Source organism: Xenopus laevis, chromosome 1S (genome assembly GCF_017654675.1).
Source record: "Xenopus laevis strain J_2021 chromosome 1S, Xenopus_laevis_v10.1, whole genome shotgun sequence".
NCBI lineage: Eukaryota > Metazoa > Chordata > Amphibia > Anura > Pipidae > Xenopus > Xenopus laevis.
Window position 1 is genome coordinate 176,780,088 of NC_054372.1, and position 17,679 is coordinate 176,797,766.

The window sequence follows — 17,679 nt, forward strand, 5'->3', positions numbered from 1 at the left end:
TTTTTATATTTTACAATACGGAGTACATCATTCACTATATAAACATCATACTTTTTATTTAATTCATTTGCTTCATTATTCCCCTTTTTTGTTTTTAGGTGTAAACAAGGATAATATCAGAGCAGGATGTAAGAAATGTGGCTACCGTAAGTAACTTTCCGTTTATATAGGACATTTAATTTACTGCATCTTTTTATTCTTTGAGACAACTTTGCTATCTGTGGTTACTTGTGTCCTTCTAAGGAATTTTTTTTACAACCTGTGTTTATTTGTGTCCCCTGAAGGAGGCTCCCTGGGTCCATTTATTCCCCTCTAAGGAGCCTTACTACCTTGAGAAAGTTGTGTCCCTGAAATGCACCTGGGATTATTTGTGTCCCAATAAGGGGCCTTGCTTCGTGGAATTATTTGTGTCCCTCTAAGGGGCCTTGCTACCTGGGGTTATATATGTCCTCTAAGTAGCCCTTCTAAATTTGATCATTTGCTTCCCTTGACACAGTCTTGCTTTCTTGGATCAAGTTTTTTTTTTTTTAAAGTAGTGTAAATGCCTCTTAATTTTTAACTGTAGCAGGCCAATCAAAACTAGTGTCTAAATAGTTGCTCACAACAAATCCACTGGCCCCTCATGGGAAGCCTTCTGAGGCAATACAAAGGGTTTTATTGCTACTAGCACTTATTTATTTCCTTTTTCCGAGGCGCTCTTGTGCCCAGCTGCTTTGTAGTTAGAGTTTGAGCATAAAAGTGATATATACATAGTTCTAGGCAAAGCTGTTACAAGCAGTTGGAATTCATATATAACATATAGTCATGTCCATTTGTACAATTTATGGAAATAATACTAAGGTATAAGCATGATATTGAAGCTTGATATCAGTTTCATTGTTGTTATAATGTTGAATGATGAAGCCATTCACCAAATTAAAAGAATCCATGAATCCACCTCCATGAATTTGGCTTGGTTAGAAGAGACTTTCTTTTTTTGACTTGATAATTTGAAAGGCTCAAGGAAATAAATGTATATTGGACTACAAAGGTGTGATGTGAAGTTACCCTATGTATTTGCTTTGTCTGTTTATGTACAACATACCATTTACCTCCATTGTAAAGCCGTCATTATTATGCACAAAGCCATCATTAAATATGAGTATAAAACTCTTTTGCGCATTATCAGCTGGCCACCTAACGTTTGAATGCAGAAACTTCCTACGCGTGGATCCACAGAGGGACATTGTGTTAGATGTCAGCAGCACCAGCACCGAAGACAGTGAAGATGAGAATGAAGAACTTGCACAGGCCCCTGGTTCTACAGATAAAAAAAGTAGGTTTCAGTGATTCTAGTTGCATCTTTGGTATAAAATCATTTAAATTGCAGAATTTTTCTTGCCAATGCATTGATATATTGAACATGTTATAGTCAGGGGATGGATCTACCTATTAAAGCTCAAGTCAACTGTAAAACTTAGGGGGTGCTCATTGTGTTAGGAATCTCTCCCTTCTCGTGACCTTGTTTGCTAACCTGGTCTCACTTGTTTGTGAGCCTGGTTTAAAAAAAAAAATTGGCTGCCTAAGGCAACTTATATTAGCAGAGACGTTCTCGAAGAATACCTACACAGGTAAGATGGTTCAGCTGCGGGTTAATATAAAGCAAAGGTTTCAGTGAATTTTTTAACATAGGCTTACCAAATAGGGTCACGGTGGTGTGTTTTACAATTTAACACTCCCATGATCTTAGAATTGATTTCCACATTGCCCTAAATGATATGAGCAGGACCACATCCTTACTGCACCAGGCCAGGCAAAGCTATCTGCTGATTGGTCACTGTGTTACAGGGCCTGGATGCATTTCATTTGTACTGTACAGATATGGGACCTTTTATCCGAAATGCTCGGAACCTGGAGTTTTCCGGATAATGGTTGTTTCCCTAATTTGCATATCCTGACCTTAAGTCTGCTAAAAAATCATTTAAACATCAAATAAACCCAATACGATTCTTTCCAGAAAGTTTAAATTATTTTGTAGCTGGGATAAATACAAGGTTATGTTATCAATTATAGAGAAAACTGAAATCATTTTTCAAATTTTTAATAATTTGGCTAAAATGGAGTCTATGGAAGACGGCCTTCCTGTAATTCGGAGATTTATGGATAATGGTTTCCATATCTATACTATATCACAGGATTACATCACCTGAAGCAATATGTTTTTTTTTTTTTATTGTAGCTGCACAATGAGAATGTGCTGTAGTATTTCTCTTTACGATTGCTATATCTCACGGCATGAATTTATCAGTTCAAATGCATTTATATGGAACAATAATTTGAAGCATATAATATATACTTGTGTCTTAGATGCAGTTAAAATGTTGTGGCAATTTCCCATCTCTATGACTAATGGTTTTACCTTATCATGAGACACTAATAGCATTGACTGCTCTGGCAAAGGAAAGAATAAGGTTCCATTAGATGTTTCTGATGTGTACAGCTGCTCTAAAGCTCTCTACATATATAATACAGATAGGCCGGTACAGCTTGTACTAGCAGCATTGTCTTGCAGAAATCTAAAAGTCAACAGTTTAGTTCAGACTCCAGAACTGCATCCAGAACTGGGCAATTATAAATACACATAAGTGGATTTTTAAACGTAATTGGGTTTCTCAGATTGTCAATTGCAAGCATCTTTCGGGTGTTTTGAATTTTGTTTGGCTTTTTACTCATTATTCCCTTCCAAATATTTTTGCCAGTCGTGGTTATCAGAGGCACAAAATCTACAATCTTTAAAACCACGATTACATAAAGTAACTGCGCCAATTCCCATCCTATAGAAATTAATGTGGAACTAATACCACATTTTTTTTAACCATAAGGCCCCTTGCCTCCTCCCCAGCTGTATTAACCTAAAGTGGCCATACACGGGCAGATTTCTGTGGCCCTTCTATGGGCCCACCTGACAATATTTGACAAAAGTTGGCCAGATGTCGATCAGGTAGGTTTGAATCTCCTGTTGGATCGAGGACCGTATCCTTACTGCCCCAGGCCAGACAAAGATATCTACTGATTGGTCGATATTTGTTACAGGTCCTGGATGCGACCTCGACAAACAAGTGGATCTCATAGTGTACAGTTAGCTTAACTCTCAGAAATAGACCCATTCCCTTAAACCCATGATAGTGATCACCAACTACACACATTACTGGCTGATGGCAGACCAATATATCAAATTTTTTTATGTTTTGGTACCTTTTAGAAATGGTGCTGCAAATCACAGAACATACTAGCTACTAGAGTCCTTCAGCGGGTCGGGTACCCGTGGGTTACCTGCAAAAACCTGCGGTACCCTGCGGGTAGAAGTTCCGGGTGCGGGTATAGATGCGAGATGGCGGTTCTGCGGGTCTTCTCAATAGCGATTTTTACTCCTTTTTTCTGATCACATCTACTTCTGATGATGTCCGTTCCAGTTTACAATGACAGCACTTCCTGTTGCACTCCCTTTTTTTTTGATCACGCCTACTTCCAATGAGGTCACTTCCGGTTTACAATGAGAGAACTTCCTGATTCTTGATGGTCAGCGGGTCGCTGGTCTGGGTTGCGGATAAGGTACTTGCGGGTCCAAGCGGGTAAGAATGCGGGTCCGGGTTGCAGGTATGGGTTGGGTGCGGGTTCCAAAAAATGGTCCGTGCAGGACTCTACTAGCTACTACTAACTACTCTATCAAATGATAACCGATGCCATACTTGCCTCTTCTGTTTTTGTATTCTTCGTTATTAGATTCCACTTTTCCCATTATTTTGCTTTCTGACTAAGGCTCCATCTGCCTCTAAAATTAAATCTGTGTGTGTGTTTATGTAAATTAGTTGTTGTATATTTTCCTGATATGTTTAGATGATGGGGAGGGTAATGGTTGTTCTCATGCCCTCGGTTACAGGAATGGTGACGGGTGCCATAAACAACCCGCTGCTTCCACAGATGGATGAAATGAAATATAATTAAAGTATCATTGAAACATGACAATAGGCTCCAGGCTGAGAGAAGATTATCCAGTTCCTTTGTTATTTTATGGGCTCTAATGAATTGGAAACACATTGGAATACCTCTATTCAGAAACAAAGACTAGGGCACTTTTTTATGTGCCGTTTTATATGTATTTTATCAAATAATTTTCATAATTTCATAATAATTGTGCTTTTGTTTTTAGGATTCCCTGGGGTTTGATAAAGCTATGTGCAGTAGGTCTGTCAGAAGAATCAATGAATTGTAGTGGATTCTTCATATACTTGTTCCTCAAATGGATTTTATGATTTTTGTTTCCTGAGATTTTTTTAAATAAATGGTTCCTTATTTTGTTCCCCACGTAACATTCTTCTCTACTGCAAACACCCAAATGATTATGTTTTGTTAGTAGTACTGGGTAGAAATCAGGGCAGAACAACAGACTTCATCAAGGCAACATCAGCATACATATAATCAAATGCGTCTATTGGTGGTAATGTGTGGCTAATCAGTGCATTGCTATACAGGTCTCTGGAAACCTGTTATCCAAAAAGACCCATAGACTCCATTTTATGCAAAATAACCCACATTTTTCAAAGTATTTCCCTTTTCTTTGTAATAATAAAGCAGTAGCTTGTACTTGAGCCAAACTAAGATATAATTAATCCTTATTGGAAGCAAAACCAGCCTATTGGGTTTATTTAATGTTTACATGATTTTCTAGTAGACTGAAAGTATGAAAATTCAAATTGCACTAAAGTTTCGTTATCCAGAAAACCCTAAGTCTCGAGCATTCTGGATAACAGATCCTATACTTGTAATTCGTAAAAAAGAAAAATGTACACATAAAGGATCTGTTAGCTGGAATGCTTGGGACCTGGAGATCTCCATATCTTTCTGCAGTTTGGATCATCATACCATAAGGCTACTGAAGAACATGTGAACTAACCCAATAGGATTGTTTTGCAGTCAATATGGATTAATGTAGCTTAGTTATCATCAAGTTCAATGTTCTGTTTTATTATTTCAGAGAGATTTTTAGAAATTAGAAATTTTCTACTATGTACTGTATTTTACTGTACATGGCCGAAATGACAATGAAATCCACTTGACTTGACTATGTAGTATTGCCTCCATAGAGCATTGCCTCCTTTGTTTACAAACAAACAAATTGGATGCGGCCCGCATCGGAGCTCATTCGGCTTGCGTGTCCTCTCTTCCAGATGCTGCCCTCGCGAAATGACGGCTACTTCAAGCCGATATACTTCTTTAGCACATGACTTGGGCTATTCTGGACATCCATGCCTTTCTGTAATTTGGAGTTTTCTGGATAACTGGTTTCTTGATCAGGGATCCCATACCTGTATATGGTGACTTAGGACAATATACAGCACTGAATAAAAATGAAGTATGTCGGCTTAGAGGAGAATGAAACCTACCCCACACAAACTATATAGGTGCCTGCCCTAAAAAGTCCCTGGGCCCCCTGGTGGTTGGTTTCTGCACTTCCCCTTAAAAATCGCCAGCAAAGAATATTTTCCCAGTGTCCGTGGCCTTGACAGACAGCCCTCAGTTTTCATGTATATCAGTGGAACCTTCTGGTTTTCTTTTGTCTGTAATTTCCCACAGTTTTACAAAATATTTTATTATTTAATGTTTTTATACAATTTATCCGAAAATCCATAATTCTGATTTGTAAAATGTATTTCCTTTTTGTCTTTAATAATAAAACAGTACCTTTTATTTGATCAAAAACTAAGATGTAACAGAGTCTTACTGGAGCTAAAACAATCCTACTGGGTTTAAAGGAGGACTAAATCCCCCAAAAAGAAAAGCCCCATCTACTACCTGCTTTTTACCCACATATGCGGGTAGGAAGCAGGATGGAGGGACTATCTAGGGTAGTAGTTTTCTTATTGGGCGAATTTAGTTATTCTTTAATTAATTAATGTTTAAATTTTAAAATTAAAGTAGAAGGATGAAGATCCAAATTACGGAACAATTACGAACAATCCCTTATCCAGAAAAGCCCAGTTCCTGAGCATTCTGGATAACAGGTCCCATACCTTTACTTTGCTGTAATATATAATATTATTATTGGGATTGCTAAAATAATAGATAATAATAGAGATTTGTGCTGGAAAGATGCTAATGTTTAGTATGACTACTCTGTGCTAAATGTCCCTTAATATCTTAACAGATGTCACAGACCTAGCAAAGAAAAAGCTGAAAAAGAAGAAAGAGAAAAAGCTGAAAAAACACAGAAAACGGTAAATAGTTATTTTTGTCGTTGAACAGTTTGCCTGGCAACATTGCTGTTTGATTGTCTCAGTACACTTTGTGCCAGTTGTGACCATATAAGCAGTGTTGTGATTGGCAGACCCCAAAAGACGTGGGTTTTTTTGGGCAGGGAGGAGGCAAGTGAACAACATAGTCTTATGGGTCCCAGTTGTCCTATTCGGAGAGGCAGATGGAGGCAGCTGGATTAACTGAATGCAATACATACATGCAGAGCTCACTCTTGCATTTTCATCATATTGGGAGGAAAATAAATCAGTCACAGGAATAGCAATGGTGGGAGAATCCATTACATTCAGTTAAAAATAATCAGGCAATTATGGCACAGGCACATATTGATTGGTTGCTTGGGTTACTAGACTCATAGCAAACATTCATACATTACCTCTTACACTGTTTACTAAAAAAACTAAAGATGCTCAGCAGAATTAGCAGCCATGACAGTACAGGTGCTGATGTTCTAATGATGTTGTTTTATTAGAGAACAAGGACACTGGGGTTCTGCTTCAATACTTTCTCTTCTTCTTTTGTGGGGCCCCAGTGCAAACTTCCTTTATTTTCACTTTCCAAGTACAGAGAGGGAAAAAAAGAAAATAAAGACATGTAAGAAACATGATTGACTCAAAAATGCATCCCGGGTAACATACAAGATAGGGACTGTAGGTTTGTTCTTAAAAAAAAAATGTGATCAAGAGGCCCATATAACACAGAAGCCCCTAATACACCCATCACAGTTACCTGTTTCTTCAAAAAGTATGAATAAATGCCATTTTCTATGCTGAAATCCAGGTGTTTAACAGTTCGTCTCTTTCTGCATCATTTGAAATCCTGGCAGGGAAGGAGGGACTTAACACTGATGTTACAAAATGTAACAACTTCTCCACAGCTTACAGACAGCATGCAGGAACTACATAACCCACAATGCATTGCACTATGATGTTCCTTTCCTTATTGAAATCACGTGTGCAGGGAATTGTGGGGTTTGGAGGATGCAGGCTGAGGACAGATTGCTTTTGATACAAAGTTACAGTAGTCAGACAGCTCTGCAAAGTAGTCAGACAGATGAGCAGGAGAGCAGGGGGCTAGGCTTAGGGAACTGTCAGAAACCATTCAAAATCATGAAAAGTCTGCATATTTTTTTAATTGATGTATATTGCAAAGTTGCTTGAAATTGCATTTACTTTTCAAAAAGCTTAAGTTATGTTTGTGTGGAGTTCCCCTTTAAGTTGAATTTGTATGTAAGTTGAAACCTATACATGTTACTTTGTTGTTTGCTTTATTTTTGTTTCTACATATTTTTTTCTTATCTTTTCAAGATCTCATTCATCAAGTGAATCTGATGACAACTCAAAAGCCAAAAAACGAAAAAGTCAAAAAAAAGAAAAAAAAGCAAAGAAATCTAAAAAGGTAAAGCAGCACAAGAAAGATAAGAGAAAAGGGAAATGTGAGCGTCGTTCATCATCATCTTCATCATCCAGCACCAGCCAATCATCCAGCAGCGACTGACATGTACCTGTATACCTGCAACACTGTACAGAATAGATCATTGCTTCCTTCATCGTTAAAAGTTATACTGTCACTATTTGCTACTTTAGTTTATAACCCAACACTTAATGCAAAGCAAGGCATGAATTTTCTATCAGATGACCAAGTATTTGATTGATTGGACAATTTAAGGCCACAAATTGTTCCAGCATTCTAAGCAACATAATGAATGTAATTCATAAAAATATGTAACAAAAACCTGCAGTGGATCAGGTACCTACAGAATAGTTAATAACGGGTTGGGTGTCCGGTTGAAAGTTCCCAATTCACCAACCAGGTGGGTGGTCCATGGGTTCCCTGCTTGGTATCCGGTTCAGCTGTGGGTCTATCTCGCACTCCCCAATCTAGTGAGTTTTTTTCTAGGGATGCACCGAATCCAGTATTTTGGAACTCCTAAATCGTGAAAGAAACGGCCCGAATACTGAACCGAATCCTAATTTGCATATGCAAACTAGGGGTAGGAAGAGGAAAACATTTTTTTACTTCCTTGTTTTGTGACGAAAAGTCACAAGATTTCCCTCCCTGTCTCCAGTGTCGGACTGGCCCGGCGGGATACCGGGAAAAAACCCGGTGGGCCCAGACCCTCATGGGCCCCCACCGTACCAGACCCCTTCTCCCGAAGACGTCCGTGCATGCGCAGGGTGCCATTCGTGCATGAGCGCCTCCATGCATGCGCGCTGAGAGAGGGGCCTTAGGGGGTCCTAACAGCAGTCCCAGTGGGCCCCGGGCCCCCTAGTCCGACCCTGACCATCCCTAATTTGCATATGCAGGTTCAGCCTGGCAGAAAGATTCGGCCGAATCCTGCTGAAGGGCAAATCCTGAACCGAATCCTAGATTCAGCGCATCCCTATTTTTTCCCTTACCTGGTTTATCTACCTGGAGTGACGTCACATCTGGTCACATGGGTCCACAGTTTAGTTGGTGAGTAAACCCATGCAGGTGTGGGGAAGGGGCTCGTGCATAGGGCAAAACTGAATATAAACTCTCTACACTGCTTTAGAAATTGGCATGATTCTATGCACCTTTTTATGTATTGAGTATGTCCCTAGCAGCTCTGGGCACTTTGCTACTATAGTATAAAACATCATATTAGCACCACCTGCTCTTTGATCATGACCATTGATCTTAATACATTTGCTTTATGTTCGTTGCTTTCTCGTGTTCAGCGCGTATGTACATGAGCGAGCGCATTGAGTGCATAATCATTACCAGTCCTGGATCTATTTCCTAATTAGTTCTTTAAATCCATCCCATAAAGCATCGTTAATGACGTTCATTTGCTCATATGCCTAAGAAAATTGGAGCTTTATTTACATTTTACTGAAGGCAAACGAAAGGAATGGGTTTAAGAATGGAAACGGTTATAATCACTTTCCTTCTGTTCAGAAAAGCTGCTGGTTAATTCATGTGCCGGGTAGATACTGAAAAACTCCAGGGTAATGAAAATATTAATTCAATTTAAATGTAAATCGTACTTGTAACCAAGGCACCTGGCTTCCTTTTTTTTCCCCCACAGTAGGGAATATCTGTTCTTATTTTTCCCTTGAACGATGATCAGTGGTGTCTATTTTCTTTTTAAAGAGTGATATTAAAATCTAAAGTGGCTTTGCGTTTTGGTACAGTTTTATTAAAAGTATTTTTCTTATTCCTTGCAGTAGGCATATGTTTTATTGCTATAATAAATCCGACATCGTGTTTGTATTCCGTAGATACATGTCCCCATATTGTTATGTTTTTTGGTAATAAAAAGCATTACTATTCTTTTGTCTTAATTGCATCTTTTCCTGCTGCTATTGCGCCATTAAAGGGATCCTGTCATCGGAAAACATTTTTTTTCAAAACACACTTTAGGAGAGAAATGCTTTCTGGCAGGCTGCTGTTTTTCCTTCTCAATGTAACTGAATGTGTCTCAGTGAGACATGGGTTTTTACTATTGAGTGTTGTTCTTAGATCTACCAGGCAGCTGTTATCTTGTAATTATTCAAATGGAGAAGCGGTTATGGCGGAGCTCCCTGCGGCGTTCAGCGATCCCTTCCTGGTCGCAGCTATCGCGAGACTTTGGGTGTTAGCCCCATACACACCAATCGTCACGCAAATTATTCCTCGCTAGCAGCGCCGGCCATTCAACGGAGGGAACAGCTGTTATCTTGTGTTAGGGAGCTGCTATCTGGTTACCTTCCCATTGTTCTTTTGTTTGGCTGCTGGGGGGGGAGGGAGGGGGTGATATCACTCCAACTTGCAGTACAGCAGTAAAGAGTGATTGAAGTTTAAAGCACAAGTCACATGACTTGAGGCAGCTGGGAAATTGACAATATGTCAGATTTCAAAATTGAATATAAAAAAATCTGTTTGCTCTTTTGAGAAATGGATTTCAGTGCAGAATTCTGCTTGAGCAGCACTATTAACTGATTCATTTTGAAAAAAAAAAATTTCCCCATGACAGTATCCCTTTAAATTGCTGAAAATACTGGCTTCCTATAATTTTTTTCTAATAATACAGTATATTGAAGCACAAGCGTTTCTCAAGGACATTGCTATTTGAAAAGCTATAGACTGAGCATGTCCTTCTACAAGAGTCAATATGGTTGACTGGCAACAACGGGGAGAGAATCAAGAGCGGAGCAGATGTGCAGTTCACCTCTGAGAAATTAAGTATCATTTGGCTATAATGAAATTAAATTAAGGGAAAAATGTATTCACAATGGCAATCTCGTTTCAAGCATGTTAGTAACAAAGTCTTTTTCCCCCACAATTTTATGCCATTTTTTTTTCTGAAATCAAGCAAATTTTGTTAAATATGCCCCTTAAAGAACAAGGAATGTCTTTTCAACATCAGGATTCAGTATAAAAGCACACCAACAATAAGTTCAGCACTAGTCATAAAATGCTTCATTTGGAAAGAGTTTGCCTGTGGCTAGATTTTTACTCACCATTGAATGTGATTACATTTGCCTGGTATGTCAAAAGCGAATTTGACATATTCTTAGCATTGTGATTTGAAATTAATTTAATATCTTATGCTTTACCATTTCCTTCATAAGCTTCCCTGCTACAGACACCCACCTGGCTCTTTACATATAGGGTCATTTATAAATGCACTGGACTTAAAGACGGCACTGAGTCACTGATCATAGCAGCGCCGGATCCATACAAGGAGGAATCTACTGCACGAAACAGAACACAAGGTACAGAGTGTGCAGAGAACCCTCAGAGACACATATATTGGCAATGTGTAAGATGCAGACACCATACAGTTGTGTTCAGAATAATAGCAGTCCATCATCACTAACTTGATCAATCAATGTTTTTGGTTGAAATGATATTTCTACTTGGCAAATAATTTACTAGTAGTAGAGTAATAGAAAACCACCAGACCCAACAGTCATGACATTCTGCTGCTGATTTTGTGTAACTGGATTATTAATTGAGGCTCGTTCCAAATAACAGCAGTGTTCCAAATAATAATAGCTTGTTCCAAATAATAGCAGTGTGGAGTTCAATTAGTGAGCTCATTCATTCTGTGAAAAAACAGGAAGGTACTGACCTTTTCTGTAGCCTACCCCTAGCCTGAGACCTTGCTCCCACTTATTTTAAGCAATCCATTTCTCCTCTTCCGTAGTGCTAGCAAGAGCATTCATTCACACATGCCACCGGGAGTGAGGAGTGACAAAGCCGGCCTGCCTAGGGCACCTGGCTGGCTGGCTTGGCTCGTCCCTGTGTGAAGCCAAGCTATCGGCAAGAAGGCCCGGTAAAGTCCCATTGTTGAAAAAAAGACGTGCTGAAGAGCTTACAGTTTGCCAAAGAACATTTAGACTGTCCTAAAGAGAATGGGTGCAACATTTTGTGAACTGATGAAAGCAAGATTGTTCTTTTTGGGTCTAGGGGCCCACAGACGGTTTATCAGACGAGTCCCAAACACTGAATTGAAGTCACAGTACAGAGTGAAGCCGGTGGCACAAGGATTATGATATGAGATGTTTCTCATACTATTTATCACATACCAGGGATCATGGATCAGTTTCAATACATCTAAATACTTGAAGATACTTGAAATGGGAGTTTCAACAAGACAACGACCCCAAACACACCAGTAAATGAGCAACATATTGATTTCAGAACAACAAGATTGACGTTATGGAGTCACCAGCCCAATCCCTGGACTTTAATCCAATATAAAACTTGGGGTGACATAAAAAATGCTGTTTTTGAGTAAAAAACAAGAAATGCAGAAGAATTGTGGAATGTAACAGGTGCCAGAAGTTGATGGACTCCATGTAACACAGATGTGCAGCAGTTCTCACAAACACTGATTATACAACTAAATATTAGTTCAGTCATTCAAAGGAAAGTAAAATCTTGAAATATGTTCAGTTTATACTAAAAAATGTTTCCTCATCTTTTGATTTGGAATAGAATGTACAGTGTTCCCAATGCATTTGTGTGTGTGCTATAAGCTATTATAAGGATTTTGCACTTTATTTGCTTTTTTAAAGGGGACCTGTCACCCTAAGAAATAATTCCAAATACTTTTTTTTGTCATGTTAGCTAAGCAAAATAAACTTTACGTAAATTGTATTTATTATTTACATTTTTTTTAATTGAGTCTTGGCAGTGTCGGACTGGGACACCAGGGGCCCACCAAAAAACCTTAGACCTGGGGCCAACCAAAAGTTTTTAGACCAGGGGCCCACCCTCAGTCCAATTTTCTTCCTCTCCTCACTCAACCTCTATTCTCCTGGTCTCTTTTCTTTACATACTATAATCTATTATTCCACCTATTTAGACACTTTGTTGTCATAGAAATAGGGAATGGCCATGAAATAGGCCAAAAGTTTAGCAGCATTTGGCCCCACTGACATCTGTGCCCACCGGGAGTTTTCCTGGTATCCCAGTGGGCCAGTCCGACACTGAGCCGACTTCCGGGTTCCAGTTTTATAGCCGCACACCTCTTTGCTGTGCCTCTTTTGTGACATCATCTTCGGGCGGCACGGGTCTATAACAGGAAACCAGAAGTCGGGCTCGGGCGGGTGATGGGATATCGGGCGGGTGCCTATCAGCAAAAACCCGACCCGCACATCACTAGCGCAGAACCCTCAAACTCACAAGCCTCTGGTAGAAGAAGACCAATGAACACATGGTCATTGCAATCTCTCTCCTATAGTTCCAGACAAAAAAAAAGCACTCATCCTCAGTTTGTATCCTTGCCCATCAGATTGGCACCTTTTCACCAGTGCTGTAGATAAAGGACTAAAGGCTGCAGCTTGGGGAAGGGAGAATAATAAAGTTAATCTTTGCTATCTCCCTTTCAACTATGTATCTCTCCACTTGCAGCTACTGTATGTGCTAGTTTTTTGCATGACAGTTAGCTCTAATACATCGTCTAGGCAAAGGGAGCTCAGACCATTGATGCATAAGACATAACCGTCCACCAAAGAAAACTACACCGACTACGGCATGTAGAAAGACAGAGAAGGGAATAATGAAGAGTAACTCGATTATTTCAGAAAATGTTCACAATTTGTATTTTATTGTATTTAAAATGTTTCTTCTATCAGCGTGTCAAAGCTTATCTGGTAATTAATTATTTTTTTTAAATGACCCTTGTACACAGAATACACTTTAGCTTGGTTGCAAATTATGAGAACTATTGTCCACCTTATCTCTATACATCACTGTTCATAGTTCACTTAGTAAAAGAGGGAAATTCACTCAAGGAGATGATTATGGTTCATCAGCGTGATGTATCAATGTAATTGCTCACATAAAAGGATGAATGCATTGTACTAGTTCAGACACTTTCTAGCTGAATTGCTTTACTTCTCCTCCATAATTTCTTTATTTTTCAAGGCTGCCAGGGATCAGGTGTTGTAGAGTAGCTATGTTTCATGTGCAGCCCAACCCCATCATGGGGTGATTAGGAAGGGGGTATCTTTGATTAAGGTGGACTATCATGAAAATTATTTTGCCTATATTATATATTATAAGGCTCATATACACAAGTCCCTACAATTACCCGTACTCCGTTGTGCATAAAACCACTTACATTAATGGGCAGATTTATCAAAGAAGGGAAAGTTGTGCTCACCACTAATTTTTAAAACCATTAGGCGGGGTGCAATGAGGCTGTGACCACAAAATTTGTGGTCACAGCCTCATTGCACCCCGCCTAATGGTTTTAAAAATTAGTGGTGAGCACAACTTTCCCTTGTTTGTTATAGTTTATACAGGAGCAGTGACCAGCTCCATGTTGTAGCTCCCACCCTTCCCAGCTATAGTCAGGTGATCCCACTGGTGTCTAATAAAAGGGCAGCCAAGTTTGGGAGTTTTACTTTGAAAGCAGCAAGTAAGTTGCAGGTAAAACGTAGTCGTCCCTTTTATAAAATGTATAATGAAGCAATAGAATTCTTAATGAATCAGATAAAATTGAGCGTAGGACTGGCCAGATATGGGATGACTTTGACGTAGTTGGCCAGCTTAAATATATTGCAATATATGGACAAACAATCCCTGTTTTGTTTAAAGGGTAAGGCATTTTTCAGTAGCAGTATGCACAAAATGTCTCTGTCTTAAATATATTGATAATGGGTTGAGTGCAGAGGACTCTTGTATTTGTCCAGATTTATCAAAGGTCAAATGTATGTGAATTTTTTTTTTAACGCTAATAAAATCGATTATACTCACAACTCGATTTGGGAGGTTATTTAAGAAAAAATTCTAATAGTCTCGATATGAAAATTCAAATTGAATTCGAATCGAATTTGAATCGTGTTCTCCCTCCGAAAAAAAACTTGGATGTCAGGAAGCCAATAGCATATTCAAATGGTTCAACAGACCTCCGCTATTGACTTGTAAATTATCTTGGCAGGTTTTAGGTGGCGAATATTTAAATTAGAACTGTTTCCATGGTTGAGGTGTGATTAATGTCACATCTGCATTTACATTCAAATTAAAAATGTGTGAATGTTGACACCAAAAAAAATTGAAAATTCAAATTTTCAATTCGACCCTTGATAAATCTGCCCCTAAAAGTACTTGTGTCCAAATGTACTCCTTGCACTTTCTTATAGGTTTTGTGCTGGAGCTACAGTCCCACCGCCTCCAGTCTCCACACCCAATATCAAAGCCATAAGAATAGGGCTCCCGTGTCACTCGCATACTGAACACCAATAATACCAGACAGACGGTGAAAATATTTTCCACAGTAGCACCAAATTTGAGACAAAGTGTTAATTATGTTGAATTGGAAGCAGTTGCAGTGCATCGTCTCCCATGCAACCACAATGGCACTGGAATTTTGGGAAAATACTCACAGTGGGTTGTATGAAAAAAAAACATGGCAATTAATCTCAAAATTGCACTCACTGAACTTGCGAACCTATAGTACATGTGCCCTTATGTTCCGCTTTTTTCTCTGCTCATGTTACTTGCACAGGAAACACTTTGAATTTAAAATTATTATTATTTATATAGCTCACTGTTTATTAATGACCTGGAGGTGGGCATTGAAAGTAATGTTTCTATTTTTGCAGATGATACTAAATTGTGCAGAAATAGGGGTTTTTGTAGATAACAAATTGTCTAATTCTGGGCAGTGTCATTCTGTGGCTACTAAAGCAAATAAAGTTCTGTCTTGTATAAAAAGGGCATTGACTCAAGGGATGAAAACATAATTATGCCTCTTTATAGGTCCCTGGTAAGGCCTCATCTGGAGTATGGGGGCAGTTTGGACTCCAGTCCTTAAGAGGGATATAAATGAGCTGGAGAGAGTGCAGAGACTAAGTGCAACTAAACTGGTTAGAGGGATGGAAGACTTAAATTATGTGGGTAGACTGTCAAGATTGGGGTTGTTTTCTCTGGAAAAAAGGCGCTTGCGAGGGGACATGATTACACTTTACAAGTACATTAGAGGACATTATAGACAAATAGCAGGGGACCTTTTTACCCATAAAGAGAATCACCGTACCAGAGGCCTCCCCTTTAGACTAGAAGAAAAGAACTTTCATTTGAAGCAACGTAGGGGGTTCTTCACAGTCAGGACAGTGAGGTTGTGGAATGCACTGCCGGGTGATGTTGTGATGCTGATTCAGTTAATGCCTTTAAGAATGACTTGGATGATTTCTTGGACAGACATAATATCAAAGGCTATTGTGATACTAAACTCTATAGCTAGTATAGGTATGGGTATATAGAATTTAATTAAAAGTAGGGAGGGGTGTGTGTATGGATGCTGGGTTTTCATTCGGAGGGGTTGGACTTGATGGACTTTGTCTTTTTTCAACCCTATGTAACTATGTCACTATGTAACTATGTATGTAACTGTTTATGCAATTCTTTAAAAAAAATATTCCTCATTCCCTGCCTATCCACAAAATACAATTCTGTTACTTTTACCAATATCTGTAGTGTGGGTGGAAAAATACAAGTTTCTTTTTCTACTGGCTACCATGTGAAGGGAACATATATATCTGCCCAGGCCAGAGTCAAACTCAGGACCCCAGCATTGCAATGCAACTAATGTTTTTGAATTCTTGGTGTTCATCTTTAGTTAGAATTCTGACAATTGAATGCTCAAGCCAATGATCTTAGGAAACACTTACCCGTTTAACCCATTCCCTGCACCAAAGTAGATTTTTTTTGTCCACAGCAGCAGCCTGTGAACAATGCAGTTATGGTGTTATGTCAAAGTCATTGGCAGTAGCAAGTTTCAAGGAAATGTACTTTTTCCAGAGTTAGGTTAATTGCAGGTTAAATAATTAAAATAAGTACTAGTAATGACTAGTGGAATACATTATTTGAGTACGGCTGGTTGAGTATTAAAGTAAAATTTAAAGGATAATGAAAGTCCAATTCAATGGGGGACAGACACCCTCCTGTAAACCTAACTGCTAAGCTCCGAATTATGGGAAGGCCGTCTCCAATAGACTGAATTTTAATCAAATAATTAAATTTTTTCAAAATGATTTAATTTTTCTCTTTCATAATAAAACAGTAGCTTGTACTTGATCCCAACTAATATATAATTAATATTGGAAGCAAAACCAGCCTATTGGGTTTAATTAGGGGCCTATTTATTAAGCTTCAAATTTTTCTGGTCAAGATTTTTGACCACCTTCGAGTTACCTTTTATTTTAATGGTAGAGAGTGATATTCTGAGACAATTTGCAATTGTTTTTCAATTTTTTATTATTTTGGGTTTTTGAGTTATTTAGCTTTTTATTCAGCAGTTTACCGTTTCTAGGTTTTGCTGGTTGCTAGAGTCCAATTTACCCTAGCAACCATGCATTGGTTTGAACATGAAAATGGAAAATGAATAAGGGAAGGCCTGAATTGAAAGATGAGTAATTGTGGCCTTACAGAGAATTTGTTTTTTAGATGGGGTCAGAGACCCCCATTTGAAAGCTGGAAAAAGTCAGAAGAAGAAGGAAAACCACTATAAACTCAAAAACTATAAAATACAAATAATTAAGACCAATTGCAAAGTGGCTAGGAATTGGACATCCATAACATACTAGAAGTTACCTCAAAGGTGAACCACCCCTTTAAGGGGAAAATTCAAATTTTTAGAAAAAAAAATCTCAAATTTTTTGAGATTTATTATGCTCCAAAGCTGCTAAAATTCAGAAAATACTCCAACTAAAACCTGTCAGAGTCATGTAAAAGTCAGTGGCAGATGTTCCTTTTACAGTTGGAAGATGTTTTTTGCCTTTGCGATGTTCGAGGGTTTTGGGCTGTTTGATGCAGGTTTTAAAAAATGGTGGTTTTCAGGCGACAATTTGAAAAAGTTGCACAATTCAAATTGACGCAAGTTTATACATGACTTTTCCCGCACATAAAATGTTTTAGTATATTAAG

At 38.6% G+C, this 17,679-nt stretch overlaps 1 protein-coding gene across 2 annotated transcripts in view; it reads left to right on the forward strand.

Annotated features, from left to right (window-relative positions):
- The window catches only part of srek1ip1.S (SREK1-interacting protein 1 S homeolog), a 28,601-nt gene extending 19,014 nt beyond the window's left edge, over positions 1-9,587 (forward strand). The window contains 5 exon segments of one of the 2 annotated variants that reach the window (NM_001127830.1): positions 99-146; positions 1,169-1,315; positions 6,185-6,254; positions 7,599-7,642; positions 7,645-9,587. In NM_001127830.1, coding sequence (NP_001121302.1) covers positions 99-146; positions 1,169-1,315; positions 6,185-6,254; positions 7,599-7,642; positions 7,645-7,685 — 350 coding nt within the window. In that variant the 3' untranslated portion in view covers positions 7,686-9,587. 2 annotated transcript variants of the gene reach the window in all.
- Positions 9,588-17,679: the final 8,092 nt, after the last annotated feature.